The 19,375-nt window shown below is 40.0% G+C and overlaps 2 protein-coding genes across 3 annotated transcripts in view; one reads left to right on the top strand and one right to left on the bottom strand.

Moving 5' to 3' along the window:
- Window positions 1-11,045, top strand: part of zfyve26 (zinc finger, FYVE domain containing 26) — a 31,057-nt gene extending 20,012 nt beyond the window's left edge. For both annotated transcript variants that reach the window (XM_054614624.1, XM_054614623.1), the window contains exons 33-43: window positions 906-1,053; window positions 1,275-1,484; window positions 2,363-2,578; window positions 2,860-3,057; window positions 3,590-3,670; window positions 3,790-3,917; window positions 4,105-4,279; window positions 4,738-4,797; window positions 7,386-7,568; window positions 7,739-7,789; window positions 9,066-11,045. In XM_054614624.1, coding sequence (XP_054470599.1) covers window positions 906-1,053; window positions 1,275-1,484; window positions 2,363-2,578; window positions 2,860-3,057; window positions 3,590-3,670; window positions 3,790-3,917; window positions 4,105-4,279; window positions 4,738-4,797; window positions 7,386-7,568; window positions 7,739-7,789; window positions 9,066-9,278 — 1,663 coding nt within the window. In that variant the 3' untranslated portion in view covers window positions 9,279-11,045. The remainder of the gene's footprint in view (window positions 1-905; window positions 1,054-1,274; window positions 1,485-2,362; window positions 2,579-2,859; window positions 3,058-3,589; window positions 3,671-3,789; window positions 3,918-4,104; window positions 4,280-4,737; window positions 4,798-7,385; window positions 7,569-7,738; window positions 7,790-9,065) is intronic.
- A 362-nt stretch (window positions 11,046-11,407) lies between these two features.
- On the bottom strand, window positions 11,408-18,979 carry rdh12 (retinol dehydrogenase 12). The gene is made up of 7 exons (XM_054614625.1): window positions 18,843-18,979; window positions 18,171-18,289; window positions 16,651-16,806; window positions 16,452-16,556; window positions 15,579-15,788; window positions 14,376-14,565; window positions 11,408-12,394 (listed from the first exon to the last, which is right to left on the bottom strand). The coding sequence occupies exons 1-7, from the start codon at window positions 18,914-18,916 to the stop codon at window positions 12,280-12,282; spliced, it is 969 nt and encodes a 322-aa protein (XP_054470600.1). The 5' UTR covers window positions 18,917-18,979; the 3' UTR covers window positions 11,408-12,279.
- Window positions 18,980-19,375: the final 396 nt, after the last annotated feature.

The following is a 19,375-nucleotide window of genomic DNA, read 5'->3' as shown; positions in this document are numbered from 1 at the left end:
ACATTAAATGAGCACAAAATAAAGCCCCAACTCTTAACACACACAAGATTAAAAACAAGAATTAATCTTTCTGCAATTGGGACAACATTTTGGCATCTAAAGTGTTCTTGTTTCTGTTTGTAGTCTGAATGGTTGGGGTTTAAAATTAGCTCTAGCTTCTTCTCTCAACTCCAGCTCCAGTTTCTCATCTCAAGTTTCTAACTGTAAACAATGAGCAGCACATGGAAAAGGACATTTCGGCCCAGATATCTGCTGGTTTCACGAGACCACATGAATCATAGCCCCTTTACCCCAGAGGCTAATCCTTCATCAGACTGATAGCCGATGGGTTCAGAGATTGACAAAGTTGTTAAAGCTAACACGTTAGCAAACAACTCTGTTCTTACATATCCAGCGGACACAGAGCAGCATTATCATCACATATGAATTTTTGGCCACGTGACGAAAATTGATGTTCAACTTAAAAACCTCTGGCCGTAAAAGCAAATCAATGAGCCTAAGGAGGCTTAGAAAGCTCAGTAGAGCTGCAGAGGTGGATGATCTTTCGATATGGCTTCATTGACTATGTGCCTTTGTGAAAAGAGTTCCTTGTGGCGATGATTCGTTGTCTAAGCATATTGAAAAATGAGGCTTTATTTGTTTGGTCTTAACTCACCAGATGAATCGGGTTCACCAAATTAGGACAGTTGAAGAAATGACCAGTGACTTATGCTGAAATAACTTCTTAAGACTCTAAACATAATGATACTAAAATCATTTTTGGATGTGTCACTTTTTGAATAGTGATCTCATGCGTTGTATCAGCTATGGAAGCAGGACTCTGTTTGTCTGAGTGTCTTCCTCTTCTCTATCTCACGCACAATGGATTTTTTTTTCTTATTTCATTTTGGTCTCTGTTTCCACAGTTACATCAGCAAAGTCGACGTGCTCAAGATTCTAGTGACGGCAAATTACAAATACATCCCGTCTCTGGATGACATTCTGGAGACTTCCGCTGTCACGCGTCTCCGTAACCAGCTGTTGGAAGCAGAGCACTACCAGCTAGCAGTGGAGGTGAGGCAGTTGGTGGTTTATTTGTTTAATTTTTTATTTCACAGTCATCGTCACGCTTCAATCATACACCCAACTCTCTATAGCAAAATATTGGGTTAGTTAAGCATCTTATTAACCCACAAAACCAATTTATTGATTAATTTAGATAAATGCATTACTCCCAGAAACTTTAATTCAATGGCTGGTCATACTGACACTTTTATTTTTGGCTTTAATGCCAGGTGTCTACCAAGAGTGGCCTGGACCCTGGCGGCGTGTGGCAGGCCTGGGGGATGGCATCTCTCAAGGCAGGTAACCTTGCAGGTGCGAGGGAGAAGTTTACCCGCTGCCTGAAGGCTCCGGTGGATCGAAACCAGCTCAACCTGGGTCCCTTACTGCTGCAGGAGGTCGTCCAGCACCTGGAGACTACGGTGCAACCCGGTCTGGCCACGGTAGGAAGACACGTCATGGTGGCAGTCTGTGTCTTTATTCAAGCACGACTCTGCTGCCTGCAGTGGTAGGCATGTCAGAGGTCTCCATTATAACACATACATATATACTGGGCTGTATCATGCGTGAGTGCTACACTCTAAACAAGGTAGACATTTCTAAACTTGCATCTATTTGGCAAGACACACACCATCATTCTCAAATACTAATATTTAAACAAATTAACGTATTCTTTTGCAAAGAAAGCTTTACAAATACTTCCTTCTTCAAAAATATTCCTTGTCTTGTAGTAGTGGGGCAAGAGTGGAATAGTAGGTGGGGATTTTTACAATGACACCAGGTGCTAATATAGAATCAGCAGCTCATACTAAAGTGTGTCTTACATTTTAAAACAATTTAGAATGTAACAGTGAAGCACAAATACATAACAGCAACTATAAAATGTTCAGAAATCTTTGGTAAATCTGTCTAATAAAAAGATTATGTTTGTATAAAATGAATAAATATGTACAGGGACTTATCTTTCATGCACAGCAATAGGAAATTCACATCTTTCTTAAAAAATAAATATTTTATAATTTCTCCCTTAGTGTATATTGCTCCATTATATTTTGTAATAACACAGTAGAAGTGAGGTGGAGTCACTCCTCTGTGTGCAAACTCTTGAGTCATAAAGAAAGACAAAGACAGGATTACAAAAGAGTTCCAAGTGATCAAGCCTTGTTAACAGCATATCTGTAATCTTCAAAAACTACGGTTAGTTATTAAACTAGAATGAATTACATGTGATATATATATATTTTTTTTTATTACTTGCTTATATGCACATAAGTCCTTGACCTTTTGTGTGACGTTTGTGTTGTCTGTGTGTCTCCATCAGTCTCTTGGTGAGGACATCTTGGCGTCCCTGCGGGAGCTGGAGGACGCCCTGTGCGAAGCCGGCCCTGTGGATCGACCAGAGGGTCAGACGCAGAGAGGAAACCTCCACCAGGAGTGTCTCTTCTACCTGAACACATACGGCACCCACATGGCACTCATCAGCTTCTACATGCGTCATGACTGCATGACGGAGGCTCTGACATACCTGCTCAACAAGGTGAGGCGTAGTTGTTGTTAAGAGCATTCAGGCATGCTTTGAAGTTCAGGTTACCCAAACAGTGTCCAGTTAACATGCATGCAGTAAAATGACACTTAAGTACCCTGTTTGCACCATAGTAACTAGCTGACAATACAAAGGTTGAACAATCAGCAGTTTACCAAGTGTGTCACTAGATTACAGATATTGAGTAAACTGAGCACAGAGTATGACGGCATCTTCTTTTTGTAAAAAATATAACATAAGTTTGAGGCGTGTATTCTGGCTTTCTCGTGACTCAGGAGTGCCCAGACGAGGTTTTTCTAGAGGGTGTGTTGCAGCCCAGTCTGGAGCGGGGGCGTCTGGGCATGCTGCAGGGCATACTGGAAAAACTTGACCCTGGCCTGGAAACATGGAGCCGTTACCTCATCGCCTCCTGCCAGTTCCTGCAGCGGCGACGATACTTCAACACTCTCTACCAGCTCCAGCAGTTCATGATGGTTAGAGTCTTTAATGTGTTTTTATCTCTTGAGTTTTTATACGCTTTTTAGATTTTAGAAAAGAAGAAGAAAGAGCGTTCATTTTCCTGCTGGAAAGGTCCACGCTCTGTATCTTAGCACCAGACAGGTCTTTAAATTACAGTATGAATGTCCCAAAAGGGACTGTTGGCCTAAGAATAGTTCCATATAATTATGATTATAGTTTAAACCAGCAGTTCCCAACTTTTTTTTTCTTCTTGTGATCACTTCATACCAAGCAATGTTTGAGTTCTAATGTGTTAAAACTACAATTTCTTCCAGTGACAAGTAAAGATGAGAGAAAAGTTTGATAAATATACAGTTTTGTGAGATTATTCTTGTGATCCCTCTTAACCGTCCATCTATTAAAGGTCAAAAATGCCAAAAAAAAAAGAATTTATATTTCATTTAAGTTTAGAATTGTACATTGGAAAATGATGTTGTGTTGATGTTAGATTTATTACCAATAATTAAATAATACTTTTTGTAATATGTGAAATGTTTACCTGAACAGGATCAAGTGCGGGCGGCCATGACCTGTATCAGATTCTTCACTCATGGAGCCAGTTCATACCTACAACTGGGAGAACAGCAGGTACATATATTTTTATGTCTGTTAATTTGAAGTTTGAAAAACCTTTTTAAAAGTGTCCCTGCTCCCATGAGAAAGTCGACCCTGCCCTTGACCTTAAACGTATCCTTGAACTTGTACAGCGCTGGTTGGTCAGAGCCAAAGAGCACCTGAGGACGTACCTGCAGGAGCAGCAGGGTCGGGGAGCTGGAAGGAGAAAATCTCAGGTCAACTCATTCAGGAAGATGATGTCGGCCAGTGATGTGTCCAGGTTATTCAATACATCTTTATTTCAATTTTCTTGATGCAAATATATCAACACGTTTGCCTCTTTTTTATTTTATATAAGTTTAAATTGTAATGTTATTATTACCACTTTTGATTCACACATGTTTGCTATCTGTCAAATATACTTTTTTTTAAAAGTATGGACCTCTCCTTCCTTATTTTTATGTCAGGCATATGAACACAATTGAGCTTCAGCTGGAGGTGACTCGTTTCCTCCACCGCTGTGAGACCGCGGCCTCCTCGAAGGCTCCAAAGACCAGCACACCTTCCCCCAAGTCCCCTGGATCCAGCTCACCACCTACACTGTTTGGAGGAAGCCCCATGAAAGTTGAGGTTGCCTGCAAGGTGAGGTTCCAGTTGTGATTATCCCAGAAAGTTTAAGTATGTTAAAATGGCACAATACCTTACTGCTGACTTTGTTCATGCGTTAAAACCCTGGATCAGAGATCTGGGTTATGTGAAAAGAAAAAATACATATATCAAGTCACTATTAGATATTTGTTTAAACGGTGTCAACTCCCAGTTTTGGATGATATTTAGCTCTTGTGCACAAAGTCTTTGAATAAACTTATTTTCAGTCTCTTTGAACAAAAGCATTTGCAAAATGAATGGAAGGATGGTTTATATAAACATACACATTGTTAAATATGTTTAAGTTGAACTCATTTAGAAAAAGTGTAAATAATTTCAAATATTGAAGGCCTGATTGTTTTCTGTGTTTCATGTACATTATAGATATAAGAACACTCTGTCAAGCATTCATCATAAAATCAGTAATATATCTTTCATTTGTGTCATTGCAGGTGATGCTTGGAGGAAAAAACATAGAAGAGGGTTTTGGCATTGCATATAGAGTCATACAGGTATGTTATGTGTGAGGGGATCTTTTCCAAGTATTTGCTCTCATTTAAAGTTTAAGAAAAAGCTCTGCCAACATGTCAAGTTTGTGTCATATGTCCTTTATACTGTAGTTGTACTGGTGACAAATGTTCCCACAACTGTTTGCTAAAATCATTCAGAACATTTGACCAACAAACAAAAAAACATCAAAAACGTATCCCCTTGCCCATCAGTAATGGCAGATTAAATTAATTTATTTTATAATCTTGGTTTCGGACATTAAGATAAGATAAAATAAAATAATCCTTTATTAGTCCCGCAGCGGGGAAATTTGCAGGCTTACAGCAGCATAGAGTTAAAGTGCACACAAGAGACATAGTAAAGAAAGACAAGATAAAAATAAAAAATGAAAAATAAAAAATAAAAATAAAAAAACAAGTATTATAAATAAGCAATAAAAACAGTAGAAAAACACAATAACTGAAATATAATATTTACAGACAGAAAAAAACTATTTTAACTATTATTGCACAGTGTTTTTATTGTCATGTGGTCTGCTGGGAGCAGAGCTGGTTGTGCAGCCTGACAGCAGCAGGAAGGAAGGACCTGCGGTACCTCTCCTTCACACACCGGGGTGAAGCAGCCGGTGGCTGGAGGAGCTGCACAGAGCTGCCAGGGTGTCCTGCATGGGGTGAGAGGTGTTGTTCATCAGGGATGACAGCTTGGCCATCACCCTCCTGTCTCCCACCACCTCCACCGTATCCAGTGGACACCCCAGCACACTGCTGGCCTTCCTGACAAGCTTGTTCAGTCTCTTCTTGTCGGCTGCTGAGATGCTGCTGCTCCAGCAGACCACTGCATAAAAAATGGCTGATGCCACCACAGAGTTGAAAAAGGTCCTCAGGAGTGCTCCCTGCACTCCAAAGGACCTCAGTCTCCTCAGCAGATAGAGTCTGCTCTGACCCTTTTTATACAGTGCATTTGAGTGATTAGTCCAGTCCAGTTTATTGTTCAAGTGAACACCCAGGTACTTATAAGATTGCACAATCTCAATGTCCTGTCCCTGGATGTTCACTGGTTCTGGAGGACAGTGTTTACCCCGGCGGAAGTCCACCACCAGCTCTTTGGTTTTACCAGAGTTGATCTGGAGGCGGTTCCGCCGGCACCATCCTATGAAGTCCTGGTTCAGTTCTCTGTATTCCCTCTCATCGCCGGCGGAGATGAGGCCGACGATTGCAGAGTCATCAGAGAACTTTTGCAGGTGGCAGGTAGCAGAGTTATATTTGAAGTCCGATGTGTAGATGGAGAAGAGGAATGGAGCCAGAACGGTTCCTTGTGGGGCCCCCGTGCTGCAGGACACCCGATCTGACTCACACTCCCTTAACCTCACATACTGTGGACGGTTGGTGAGGTAGTCCAGTATCCACGCAGTGAGGTGGTGGTCCACCCGGTCTGCTCCAGCTTGTCCCTCAGAAGCAAAGGCTGGATGGTGTTGAAGGCACTGGAGAAGTCGAAGAACATGACTCTCACAGTGCTTCCAGCCTTTTCCAGGTGAGAAAGGCATCTTTGTAGCAGGTAGATGACAGCGTCATCCACCCCGATGCCAGATTGGTAGGCGAACTGAAGAGGGTCCAAAGATGAGATCACCAGGGGCGGAGGTGCACAAGGACCAGCCGCTCCAGGGTCTTCATCAGGTGGGATGTTAAAGCCACCGGCCTGAAGCTGCTGAAGTCCTTGGCCCCCGGGTCTTTGGGACTGGTACCACGCAGGACGTCTTCCATAGCTGTGGTACCCTCCCCAGCTTCAAGCTCAAGTTAAAGATGTGCTCCACTATCCTGCACAGCTGGTCTGCGCAGGATCTGAGGAGCCTTGAGCTGATGCCGTCCGGACCCGTGGCTTTTCTCACCTTTATTCTCTTCAGTTCTTTTCTCACCTGGTTAATTGAGAGGGACAAGTTGGGGGAAGGGGGCTGTGTGCTGTAGGTTGTTGGAGTGGGAGTGGGGGTGGGGGTGGGGTGTTGGAGGTGTGCAGTGTTTGAGGAGTGTGGAGGGGAGCCGAGTGTTGTGGAAAAGGGGGTGGAGGAGGAGGAAGAAGAGGGGGTAATCCACAGGGGGTGCAGACGATGGGGGCTGCAGCGGCAGGGAGGTCTGGGTGGGGGGAGGGGTGGTTGGCTGATCAAATCTGTTAAAGAATGAGTTCAGATCATTCACCCACTGTTGGTCCCCCACAGGCTGTTGGTTGGGCCCCTTGTGGCCAGACATGGCCTTGAGGCTCTTCCAGACTCCGCTGATGTTGTTCTGCTGCAGCTGATCCTCCATCTTCGTCCTGTAGACATTTTTCCCTTCCCTTATCTTCCTCCTCAGCTCCCTCTGCACAGTCCTCAGCTCCTCCTTGTTTCCTGATCTAAAGACCCTCTTCTTCTCCTTGAGGAGGGTCTTTATCTCAGGATTGATCCATTAAGAGTCAGCTTTCATTAACTGATTGTCTCAGAAACTAACAAAGGAAAAAGAAAATTCGGACACAAGATTTAACATGAACATATGTTTACTGGTGAGTGATTTTCTATTTAAATGTTGTTTGAAAAGTGTTCATCCTCTCTTTCTCGCCTCAGGACTTCCAGCTGGAGGCCCAGGCGGTCTACGTGCGGGCCGGCCAACGGCTCGTCCGCCAGAGGCAGTACGGAGCCGTACGGCAGCTGCTCAAATGTGTCGGTGAATCGGGCACCGCCACCAAAAACGACTGCGACGCCCTCATCCTCAACTGTGTCTCCATCGCAGATAAGGGACCAGCTGATGTGAGTTCAGAAAAAGATGAGACACTGAGTCTACTATGATAACTAATCGTGACCGTGACTTGGCTCCATGATGTCTGCTTTGTGTGTTTATTTCCTAAGTGCTAAGTGCTTGCAGGCGTTTTCCAGCACATTGGTCATGAAGACTTTCGCTGTCATTTGTCTGATTTTAGGCCAAGGAGCTGGAAAGTCTCATTCTGGAGACTAAGAGCACAGAGACCAAGGTACTGTATAACATGTTATTACTCTCTGTTTGACACTGTCTTTGTTTTTCTTGCCTGAGCCTGTTTTTTTAAATAAATATAGAAATCACATGAGTCACTTTGGTAGTCTTGTGAAAGTCTTTCCTCCTTATTTCCCATAAACTTATTAATTCAATTCAATTCAGTTTATTTTGTATAGCCCAGAATCACAAATTACAAATTTGCCTCAGAGGGCTTTACAATCTGTGCACATGCGACATCCTCTGTCCTTCCCTCACATCGGCACAGGAAAAACTCCCCTAAAAACCCCTTTAACAGGGAGAAAAAAGGAAGAAACCTATGGGAGAACGACAGAGGAGGGATCCTTCTCCCAGGATGGACAGAATGCAATAGATGTCATGTGTACAGAATGAACAGCATAACAGAGATACAACACATTCAATGTATATGACATAAATGATTCATATAATAAGACTACTTATAATAACAGCAGCAATCATTATAGTAGAATTATAATTATGAAAATAGGGATAGTAATGTGATTAATAATAATAATCGAAGTAGCAGTGGGTGTCAGTCGGCTCACAGCAGGAGGCACGACTACGGTCCAGGTACCACAACGATTCGTGGAAACCTGCAGAGCGAGAAAGCGAAAAGGGCTTCAGGGTGGAAGTAAAGCTAAAATGCTTAATGGTACAGGTAATAGTAATAGTAATGTGACTAGTAATAATAATGGTGGTAGCAGTCGGTGTCAGCAGGGCCGTAGCAGGATGCACGACCACGGTCCAGGTACAGCCACGATTTATAGAAGCCTGCGAAGCGAGAAAGCACAAAGACTCCAGGGTACAAGCAAGTCAATAAGCGTAATAGTACAGGCAATAATAATAGTAATGTGACTAATAATGATAGTGGTAGTGGAAGTAGTAGTGGGTGTCAGCAGGGCCTCAGCAGGTGGCACGATGACAGTCCAAATATAACCCCGATTCCTGGGAACCTGCGAGGTGAGAAAGCACAAGGGGAAGAAGCAAAATCAGTAATGTGCATAAATAGGAGATTAATACATAAAGAGGGAGTGAGAGAAGAGGAGAGAGGAGCTCAGTGTATCCTAGGTAGTCCACCGGCTGTCTAGGCATATATAGGCATTAACACCCACGCACTAGAATTACCTGCCCAAGAAGGTCAAACCAGCAAAAAAGATTCTCTTCACTTCTTGAAATCCGTGTTCATAGATGTTTAGATAGTTGTATAAATGAAAAAAAAAACGTGATGGTCTAACTCTCCTCACATCTGTCTGCAGATCAAAGCCTACCTGCTATGCAGTAAACTGAGACCGGCGTACCTGCTGGCAGTGAAGCTGGAGCCCAGCCGAGCGGGCCCGTTGGTCCGGGACGTCCTCCAGGCCGCAGAGGGAGCGCAGGACTCCGTGATGCAAAACATCTGTGGCCAGTGGCTGTCTGAACACCACAGCAAGTCATCTCAGCAGCGGCAGGGCCGACCCAATGCCAGGTAACGGCATAACGAGGGAGTACACGAACAGCACTTGAAAACAAACGAGCCCCAAATAAGAGGATCCAGGGTTTCTAATGTTACACAGTTATAGAAAAGCCTGGGGAGGTGGAGTATATGTAAACTTTCAGATAGATATGACTGCAAGTGTAACAGGAGAGAAGCTGTTGCACATATTACATGTTTTGTGGTCTGCAGCTGCAGATTAATATGATTCACACACTTTACGCTCAGTGTGTGCTGAGGAGCTATTTTTTGTTATAATTACGTTTTGCAAACCTCAAGGAATTTAAATTCTCATCCTGCTGCAGTTTTGTACCGGTGAACTCCATGAACATGTGACTTAGCTTTTAGGTGTAGTAATGCATTATCAGAAGTGACACAGACAAGAAGCTTTCAATGGGGGGAAAATAGAGGAACACTTTCTATTTCAGTGGAAACATCTGGAAACCCTGGTGATCAATTTCTCTTAATGATTGGCAGCCTTCCTGTCAGTCAAACTGACAAATCACCACCGTGCTTTACTGACATTCTTGGAATATTTTGCTGTAAACTTTTCAAAAGATGGGACAATGTTACTGGAACAGAGTGACGACAACTATTGCAAACTGCAATGTTAACCGATACAGTCGTTCTTAGACAATATAAACTTCTCCACAACTCAGTATTTGTCAAGTTTGAAGATTAATCTCCTACCTCAGCCAAAAGGGAAAATATACATTACTGACTGGAGGGCCTGTGATAAATGTTTTTTTTCTTTTATTTATATGTCCTTACTGTTTAAGAGTGTGAATTTAGACAGAAATTAAATTAGATGTCCTCCGCCAAGAACGGTACATGTCTTGATAAAAACTGAAGAAATGAAGTATCTTGTTTTTGTAATCCTGATGAAGCTGTTTAGCTGTTTCACTTGATAATGCACAGCACATTTTAAGGCCAGCTTTCAGCGTATATTCCCTTTTGGTAAGGGAAATTAATATCAAACAGAATTTGATGTGTTTTAGGGCATTAAATATGATGTTGAGAAATTAACAAGAAAGTAAAAGTTTGAGGTTGGAAACAGAAAGGGAACCACTTTTAATGTTGTTTTCCAGAATATCAACTCATAAGTTTCGTCTCTGGATGTCTAGTTGTTATGTCTCATCTTGTGTCTCCTGCAGTGTGGTTTTTCTCGTGGGAGACTCTGTCTAAATTAAAGAAATCCACAATGATTAACTTACAAAGATAATCAGTCAAATAATGTTTAAAAAGGGACTTTACTTTTGCCATATTTTTCTTTTTGATGTTTAATTTAGTTTTTGCATATTTTGCTCACTAAGATACACCCTGACCAAACCAAGATAACAGTGCTAATGCATTGTCACCACAAAACATGATTTAGTTAATTTACGTGACAATCACCTGTGTTGCTGAAGCTGCCTTTTCAAGTTTGTCTTTATTTAGAGCAGAGACTGTGTTTGTCCCTTTGTCTCTGCTGCACTAGTCTGAGAACTGAGTCTGACGGATCTTCCTGTTAAGTGTTGATCAGCAAGAGATGAAAAGAAGCCAGTGTTGACATTCTTGCACTCTAATCCTCCTTAACTTGGACTGTTGTCTCATCACTGCCGCACTTTATACTTAGTGAGTTTAACAAAAATAAACCTTTTTTTGGGAAAAAAAGATTTGTAAAATATGTAAAACAGTCTCAGCTTTCAGGATGCAGGGACTAATGATTATGAAATGTAATTGATTTCTCCATCCCCTGTAAAATGAAATTAAATAATAAAAACAATGTACAATAATATTGATTATTGAGCCTATTGCTGCAAAGTTTCTTGAAATGAAAGGAAAAGTTTGACATACAGTTATTCATTTACATGGCATTAGTTTGTGAGTGTAATTTTTTGGTAATTTTTCTTAGTCTGCGCAAGATAATAAATAAGCGCATTTCCCAAAATGTCAAACTTTTCCCTCCAGAGTAAAACTGTGATATAATCTGACTCATTTGTTTAGTTCAATAATTCAACTTCATCCACATTTCACGGCTTGAGATGAACCATTTCTCTTTTTTTCGTCTACTAATCCATTTCATTCTTTACTGATGGCATTCTGTTGATCTCGAACTAGAATTTAAAAGGACTGACACAAGCACCCTTATAGTAATATCTTCGTTTATTTACATCAAATGTAAACATTCAACTCTTAACATGAATGTAAGTGTAGTAAAAGGCATGTTTCACTTGTATAAAACACAGAATGTAAACTCTTGGCAACCTTGCATGTGAATGCTGAGAAGGAAACATGACTAGGGAGATCCTTAAAAATGTAAAACTGTAGTTCCTCTAGGAATGTGCAATTTTTGGCAATGCAAATGGGAAAAATTTTGCAAGTATTGCAATGACATGATTCTAAGTCGGATTGGTTAATATAGAAAAACCTCCTATATAGACTACAATTATCACAAAATACATTTATGCAATTCAAGCAGTAATCGTGGCTCAGACTGACGCTGATATTCGATAGTTTACTAATTTTCTTTATCGACCTGGAAATACTATAAGAACCCCTGCAATGGTTTTATAAATGCTGTCACAAAAGTCAAGCAATTTAACTGCAAATTCTGGAGGAATCAAAAGAACGCGATATATTCGATAAAGATGCTGGTCATTTACCCTGGCTTGACCCTTCACAGTTTTCCTACAGCATTACAATACATCAAGTTGCTTTTTTGCCTACACTGTATTCACATTGTGTCACAAAAATATAGAGTCCAAAAAAGTTATTTGTGGTAACATGATAAAACAGTGGCGTTGATTTGGTTTGAGGAGCACCAAATACTCAAGTTATTATAATGTAATTACTGCATTATTACACAAAAAAGCAACTTCACCTTATAGTACCTCTTACAGTATTACCTGACTGCTTATTAGGTAAGAAACGCTCAAAGTACAGAACATCAAACTATAATGAAATGAATGATCAAAGAAAGACTAAGGACTCCTTTGAGAACTGAGATAGGTGGTGGTTTAAAAGTTGAATCCGTCCCACTCGATACCTAGAAGCTCACAGCTGACGTCCCACAGTCTCCGCGCCGTCTCCTCACTTCTTCCCTGTGGGGCTACGAAGGCAGGGGCGCAGTCGCTGAAATGAAAGGAGGGGGGGGTTATTATTATTATTATTATTACATAACGGCTAATGACGCTGTGAGTCATCACTCTGGGTGCAGTGATCTCAATTCTCTTTGACCTTGAGCATGATATTGTTAAGCATCAAAACTATTTTGTGTGTTGGGAAAGGGCTAAACCCAAAGTCACAAGGAACTTATCGGTCTTTTTTTTTTTTTTCTTTAGTACCATTTCCAGTAAATTAAACAAACTGAATCTTCTCTTTCATCTGTGGCGACTCACAATGAAGGCTCTTTTCATTGCAGCCATTTTAACATGTCATTGCAGGGAAATCACAGGTGTAATTAATGCTTGTATACTATAATCATGTCAAAAGGGCTTCTGTGAAAAAGGGCTTATTCAAAAGGAAATCCAACTGCAGTTACACTGGCCTCTGTAATTATGCAATGGCGGATGTTTGTCCCTTTTAAATGGAGCTGACGCAAGGAATTGTGGGACGGCATCTTCTTTCCTTTCATAATGGTTGGTCCAGTGAACCCTATGCTAAAGGAGATAAGAAAGGAAGCATTGACCTTTCCTGCCTCTCATCGTGGCTGCCACTTAGATACTTTTGGGTCATTTCACTCAGTAAAAAAAGTCTATTTTCATTGGCTCTTGTTCCATAGCGTAATCTCCCAAAGTCATTTAAGTTTACCAACCAACCATGAAAGTTTAATGGCGTTTATCTCAGGATGTGAATGTGCTTCTGTCGGTCTGTCTACCACTTTGGCCCAGGCTGAAATATTTCAACAGCTGTTGGGTGGATTGCCGTTTGGTAAAGATAAACATGCTCCTTGTGACGTTGGTGATCTTCTGACTTTCCTCAAAGTCATGTTAACATTTGTGGTTGAGATTGAAATGTCTCGCAGCAGCTATTAAATGGATTGCCATGAAATTTGCTGCAGACATGCTTTCCACCTCGGGATGAATTTGAATCACTCCGTTGATCTCTTAAAGAAGCAGTGTCTAGGATTTAGTGGCATCTTCTCAGACACACTTGCAAAGGGAGCCTCCCTTTGCAAGTGTGTCTGAGAACTACGGTGGCCCTCAGGTAATATAAAAACATTAAAAAGGTTCTCGCTGGAGCCAGAATTTGGTTTGTCCATTCTTGGCTACTGTAGAAACATAGTGGTGCAGCAATGCAGACTACGTGTAGAGGCTCTTTCTAAGCTGACGAGAACACAACAATTCTTAGATACAGGTCATTATGCGCTAATGAAAACATAGTTATTGATATTATTGTGTATTTCTGCCAATAAATCCCCCTAAATCCTACACACTGATCCAATATCATATCCTCATGCATCATCAGGTCAACATTTTACTTTGTCAAATTCTATTGGTTTATAAACAATTACCGGTACCTGTAAATCTAACATTCCCCTCAGCCTCAGCTGTCATTTGCATTTGGTGCTCACTAGCAAGTGTTAGCCAACATGCTAAACTAAGAAGGTAAACATTATACCTGCTGAATTTAGTAGAGATTGTCTTCAGACCTCTGAAATACCGCTCACATCTTACATGTCTGTCTCTATATCAATGTAAATAATACCAGCAGTGGCATTCCTTTCCCTTCCCCTCAAATTCAAGAGTAATAGTACATTAATAAATTATATAAAAGAAATTACAAACTGTCTTATAGGAAAACCATTTTGTAGGCAAGTTTTGAAGCAGGCAGCTTCCTCATAGTGACAGTAAAGCTTGTGGGTTGTGTAGAATTCTTTTAATAAGACACTGGGGAGCAAAACATTAATAAAGAAGTTGAGATAGGTTACCACATGGCTTCAACCTGCGAGTTGCACGATTTAATATCTCATGGCCCAGTTAAAAAAAAAAAAAAAAAAAGGTTAATGATTTCCTGTGAGAATAATAAATGGGCAAATTTGTTTCCTGAGCCAATTTCAGATCCCAGGGTCTTTTGAAGGGAACGTAATAAACGTAATTAACTTGTCACATACCTGAAGTGTTTCCCAGAGATTGAGTGCAGCTCGTCGGCCACAGCGCAGTAGACGCTGGTCTGCGCTCCTTCCCTTGGTGTTTTTAGGAACGTGGAGAAGACGGTGAAAAATATGGTCATGAGAGTCGAGTGTCTGGTCAGGTCTGAGTTCACCGTCCCCGGGTGGACCGAGTTCACCGTCACATCGGTACCTGGGAGGACAACAAACAAACATCACCGTGTGAGACATCTTTTCTTTTTCATTCCCACAATATATATATTTTTTAATTAAATACAGACTTTAAAATTCATACAACACAACATAAAATTGTTGTTTTGACATGGAAAAAAAAGGACACCAAAAAAAATCCAAAATAGGAATGCTCCTTCTGTTTTAATAAATGGTAATCTTTACAAAATAGAGTTTATTAATTGCAATAGATGCTTAATTTAAAAGTATTATGATGTAAAAATTCTAGAAGCTCATAAAAGGAATCAGTTGATAATTTATTAAATCTTAATCCTTAACATAGTGAATAGATTTTTGTCCATTTAGTATTGTTTGTTCTGTGAATCTTATCCATAACAGTGAAAGACATTTTTTGGGCGTAAGTTTTGAGCTTAGTTTTATAATTAAGTTTTACTATAATTATGTATAATTATATGGACATAATTCCAACAGAAATACCCACAGGGTAAGTAAGATTTGTTTTGAAATAATCCTGTATAACTCTTTACCTCTTTCCAGAATGTTTTAATCTTCCTTCATTGCCACATAAAATTAAACAATGTTCCACTAGTTTCCATACATTTTGTACATGTCTGTCCTTTCCTTTTTATCACTTTATGATAAGCGGTATCAGTCTGATAATTACAAAAACACTGCTACTTAGGCAAAATGATTTAATCTTCTATGGAATATAAAATAGTACTATCTCCTGTATCTAAAAAATACTTCTAATTACAAAATGCAGAAAGTTGAGGACACACTATCTGTGTGTGTTTAGAAAAAATGTAATACTGAGCAAATGTAATGGATTTTTTTAAATAACATTAGTGCACTATGTGGTCTTGAAACACCAACATTGCCCCAAAAAAACAGTTTAGGACGAGTTGTTTGTCTCCTTTTCTAATCACTAAGCCTCTCTCTTACTACTCTGTTTGCCAGAGCGGAGCAGCTCACCTGTCTGTTCTCCCAGGTGTTGTGTGTTTGGTGTTTGTGTACCTTTGAGTCTACGCGCCAACTCTCTGGCAAAGAGCACATTTGCCAGTTTGCTTTGGCAGTACGCTAATCCGCTGTTGTAGCTTCCCTGGCTCTGAAGGTCATGGAAACGGATCCAGCCGAAATTGTGAGCGAGAGACGAGACCACCACGATCCGGGCCGGCGCACTGCGCTTCAGCAGCCCGATCAGGAGGGACGTCAACAGGAAGTGCCCTGCCGGAAGTAAGAAATGCAAACAGTCAGTGCTGAACTCACACAGTCTGTTCTTTTATTAACCTGAACATAAAAAAACTACAGCTTTCACATTCAGATCCTGTCAAGAATTAATGGAGTTTAAACCTACTTCAACTTATTTAATCTGACACAGCTAAAATTAAATTTTACAGATGGATACAAATGTGAGTGAATACATCATGATGTTATTATTATTATTATTATTACTATTTTTATTATAATTATTATTACTAGTTTTATTATTATTATTATTATTATTATTTCTTACATAAATACTAGGTTTAGGTTAACTTGCCTTAATGATTTTAGACAATAATATAATTAAACACATTTTATTCACCACTAAAAAGACTATGTTAGGATCGAAAAGCAGATTAAGTAAAAATGAAACCCCAAATTATGCATTTGATATTTTTATCAAAAACTACAGGTGAATAACTATTATGTTCCAATCTTTTTTACAGTATGCTTTTGCATTTAAAGTAAATAAAATTTCATTTTTGGATTGTTTAGGCTGATTAAATTGTGCACAAAAAAAAAATCTGATCCAATTAATGAATCATCAATTAATCCATCACATTTTCCATCCAGTTGGAGGTTTGATTTATTAATTGATTTCAGTAAATTTCAGCGTAGTCTCACCCAAGTGATTGACTCCAATATGCATCTCAAAGCCGTCGATTGTTTTCGTGTAGGGGCACATCATCACGCCGGCGTTGTTGATGAGGATATGAAGATTGTTGACCTCTGAAGAAGAGAACATAACAACAACAACAACAACAAACCCTGTTAAACAACAACACATCCGGGCTCTGTGGGTAGAATCTGACTCTTTGCTCACCTCCTAGGAACTTCTGAGCGAAGGCTCGTATCGAGCAGGTGTCTGCCAGGTCCAGCTCTCGAACCTCCACCTCAGCTTTGGGATGCGCAGCTCGTATGCTGGCCGCGGCCTCCTCTCCTTTGTCCACATCTCGGCACGCCATGATCACCCGAGCCCCTGACATGTGAAAAAATAAACAGACGCTAAACTATGGACAAAACTGAAGCATTAATTCATAGAAGAAGAGAGGAGAGAGGGAGCTTCTGTTGGCTTTTTTGCTGCGTGAAGCCGTTAATTAAAGGAGGTCTCTGGTTTAAGATTGTTGCTCAGTGACGCAGGATAAGTTAACCCACATCTTACGTTACTCCTCAAGCCAAGCATAACCGTAATGACATGGAAAGGTCAACCAAAGATCATTAAACTACAATATTTGCATTGAGGGTTAAGATCTTTGGTTGACATTGTTGAGCTGTTCTAAATCTCCTTTAAACTTCTAATGTTATAATAATTTTTAAAAATTAAAGCTTTAAAAGACACTTCTTATTTAAAAAATGAAATGACACTTTATATTTTACAAAACATCTTCACAGGTTATTTAAACCAAAATGAAGGCAAAAATATTAAAAGGTCACCAACACCATAAGCTGATCGCCAAGCATCATCTCTAAATGACAAAGGCAATAAATGTTTAATGTGACGTAAACAAATAAAACACCTTTAGTAAGATCCATTTAAACTCTTTCACAGCAGACATTTTGACTAGTCATAGTAGGAAACTCACAGCTGTTACTAAAAACAATAATGATGTCTCTGTTCTATTCAAGTTTCCCTGTAAGTCGTGACACTGAGACAGCATGCACAATACCACGACCCTCAAACTGAAGCAGCTAAAATGGTATTCAGCCATAGTTCATTTTTTTTAACTTACAACTCTGCTTTTCCTGCTGTGTTTTGTCAAAATGCCCACAGCCGAGAGATTAGAGCTGGGCAAAAATGAAGTATCATCATTAATTGTGTTGTGAAGATGTGATAATATAATGACATCATTTTATTCTGTTGCACAAATTAGTTTTTTCTCGAGCCAATTGTGATTTAAAATGAGAGAAATGTGATGAATAAGTGGGACAAAGTTCATTGAACTGAACATCTGTTTGCCAAGTACGTTACACATACGAGGAATTTGGCCAGGTCATCTATTGATGCGTAACACGAAACAGTAGCCATCATTTAAAAATAGAAATATGAAAATGTCCAATAAAATATGGTAACAAATAAGAGTATGTTTAAACAAGTATACAATTAAAGTGTCAAAGTGTATATTAATAAAGAAAAGAAAAGGTTTGCATGTATTTCCCATATCCTAATATATATATAGTCATGTTTTAGGATATGGGATTTAAAATACTCCTGCAACATACTGATTTCTATCTTATTGCGTATCCCTACAGAGACTACTGTGTTCTCTTATTGTCAGGGGTAGATTATGGTTTTAAAGAGTCGCTGTGTGTACTGTGTGTTTGAATGTAAAACCAAAAAGTCACCTCGCACTGCCAGGTCCAGGGCGGTCTCCTTCCCGATCCCAGTGTTGGCCCCAGTGATGAGGACTGTCTTCCCATCCAGACTAACTGGGGACCTGCACACTCCTCCTGCTGCATATTTCCTGTTAACACACAATGACCACTGATGAACATTAGGGACATTTTAATCACAGCAGACACAGACACTCCATTTGCATGACTAGTAGCAGTCATTTCAATTTATGTCCTCATTAGGATTGGACATATGGACTGTTTGGCTTAATTATTAACAGAAAAAAAGGAAAAAAACTTGGAAAATGAAACAGTGAAGTCACACGACCCACGCCACTGAGCAGGGCCGCCCCATAGCCAATCACTCTGTTGGAGTAGTGCATACAGATATAACTCCTCCTACGCTCAGCCTCCTGATAGGCCCAGATGGACTCCTGCTTCATCTCTGTGTGCAAAAAAAAAAAAACCCTCCTACAGCTCCATCATTCTGTGCTCATTGATTTTCTGCTTGAAATATCAGTCAACGTCGTGTGGGAATAACACATAAAACCCTTCAAAATGACAATCAGTATTTTATACAATGTAAATGACTCCTCATCATAATGATTACATCAGTGCAATGTGATGCCCTGTCAACCAAGTGGTCCATACTGGATTTATGTGAGGATGAAATGAAGTGCTTACCTTATGTGTGGTGCAAATAAAATCACCAGCAGCGTCACCACCCCGAGCCCCGCGACAATGAGTAAAAGCACCATCACAGCACGGACGTGCGCCTTTCTGTCTCCTCCAGCAGGACGCCACTGCTCTGGAGGCAGAACAGCTGATGTCAAAGCAGAAAGGGCTGCAGAGCGTAGCAGGGGTGAAAGGTACACAGCGAAAGGAATCATGGGATTGTAGTTTTTTTTTTACAGCCCCAGGAAAAATATAACAGAATGTAATCTTCATTTTTTTAATTTTTTTTTTAATTAAGATTACAACAATATTATGACAAAGTAAATTGTCATTTGTGTTATTTAAATATGTTTATTTATATACAGTACCAGTCAAAAGTTTGGACATTTTTATTTTATATTCTCATTCAATGGTTTTTCTTTATTTTTATTTTATATATTTTTTTATTTTATATATATATACAGTACCAGTCAAAAGTTTGGACACACCTTCTCATTCAATGGTTTTTCTTTATTTTTATTTTTTTTTTATTTTATTTTATA

Source organism: Anoplopoma fimbria, chromosome 15, assembly GCF_027596085.1.
Source record: "Anoplopoma fimbria isolate UVic2021 breed Golden Eagle Sablefish chromosome 15, Afim_UVic_2022, whole genome shotgun sequence".
NCBI classification, from domain to species: Eukaryota; Metazoa; Chordata; class Actinopteri; order Perciformes; family Anoplopomatidae; genus Anoplopoma; species Anoplopoma fimbria.
This window is presented reverse-complemented; position numbering and strand designations above follow the sequence as displayed.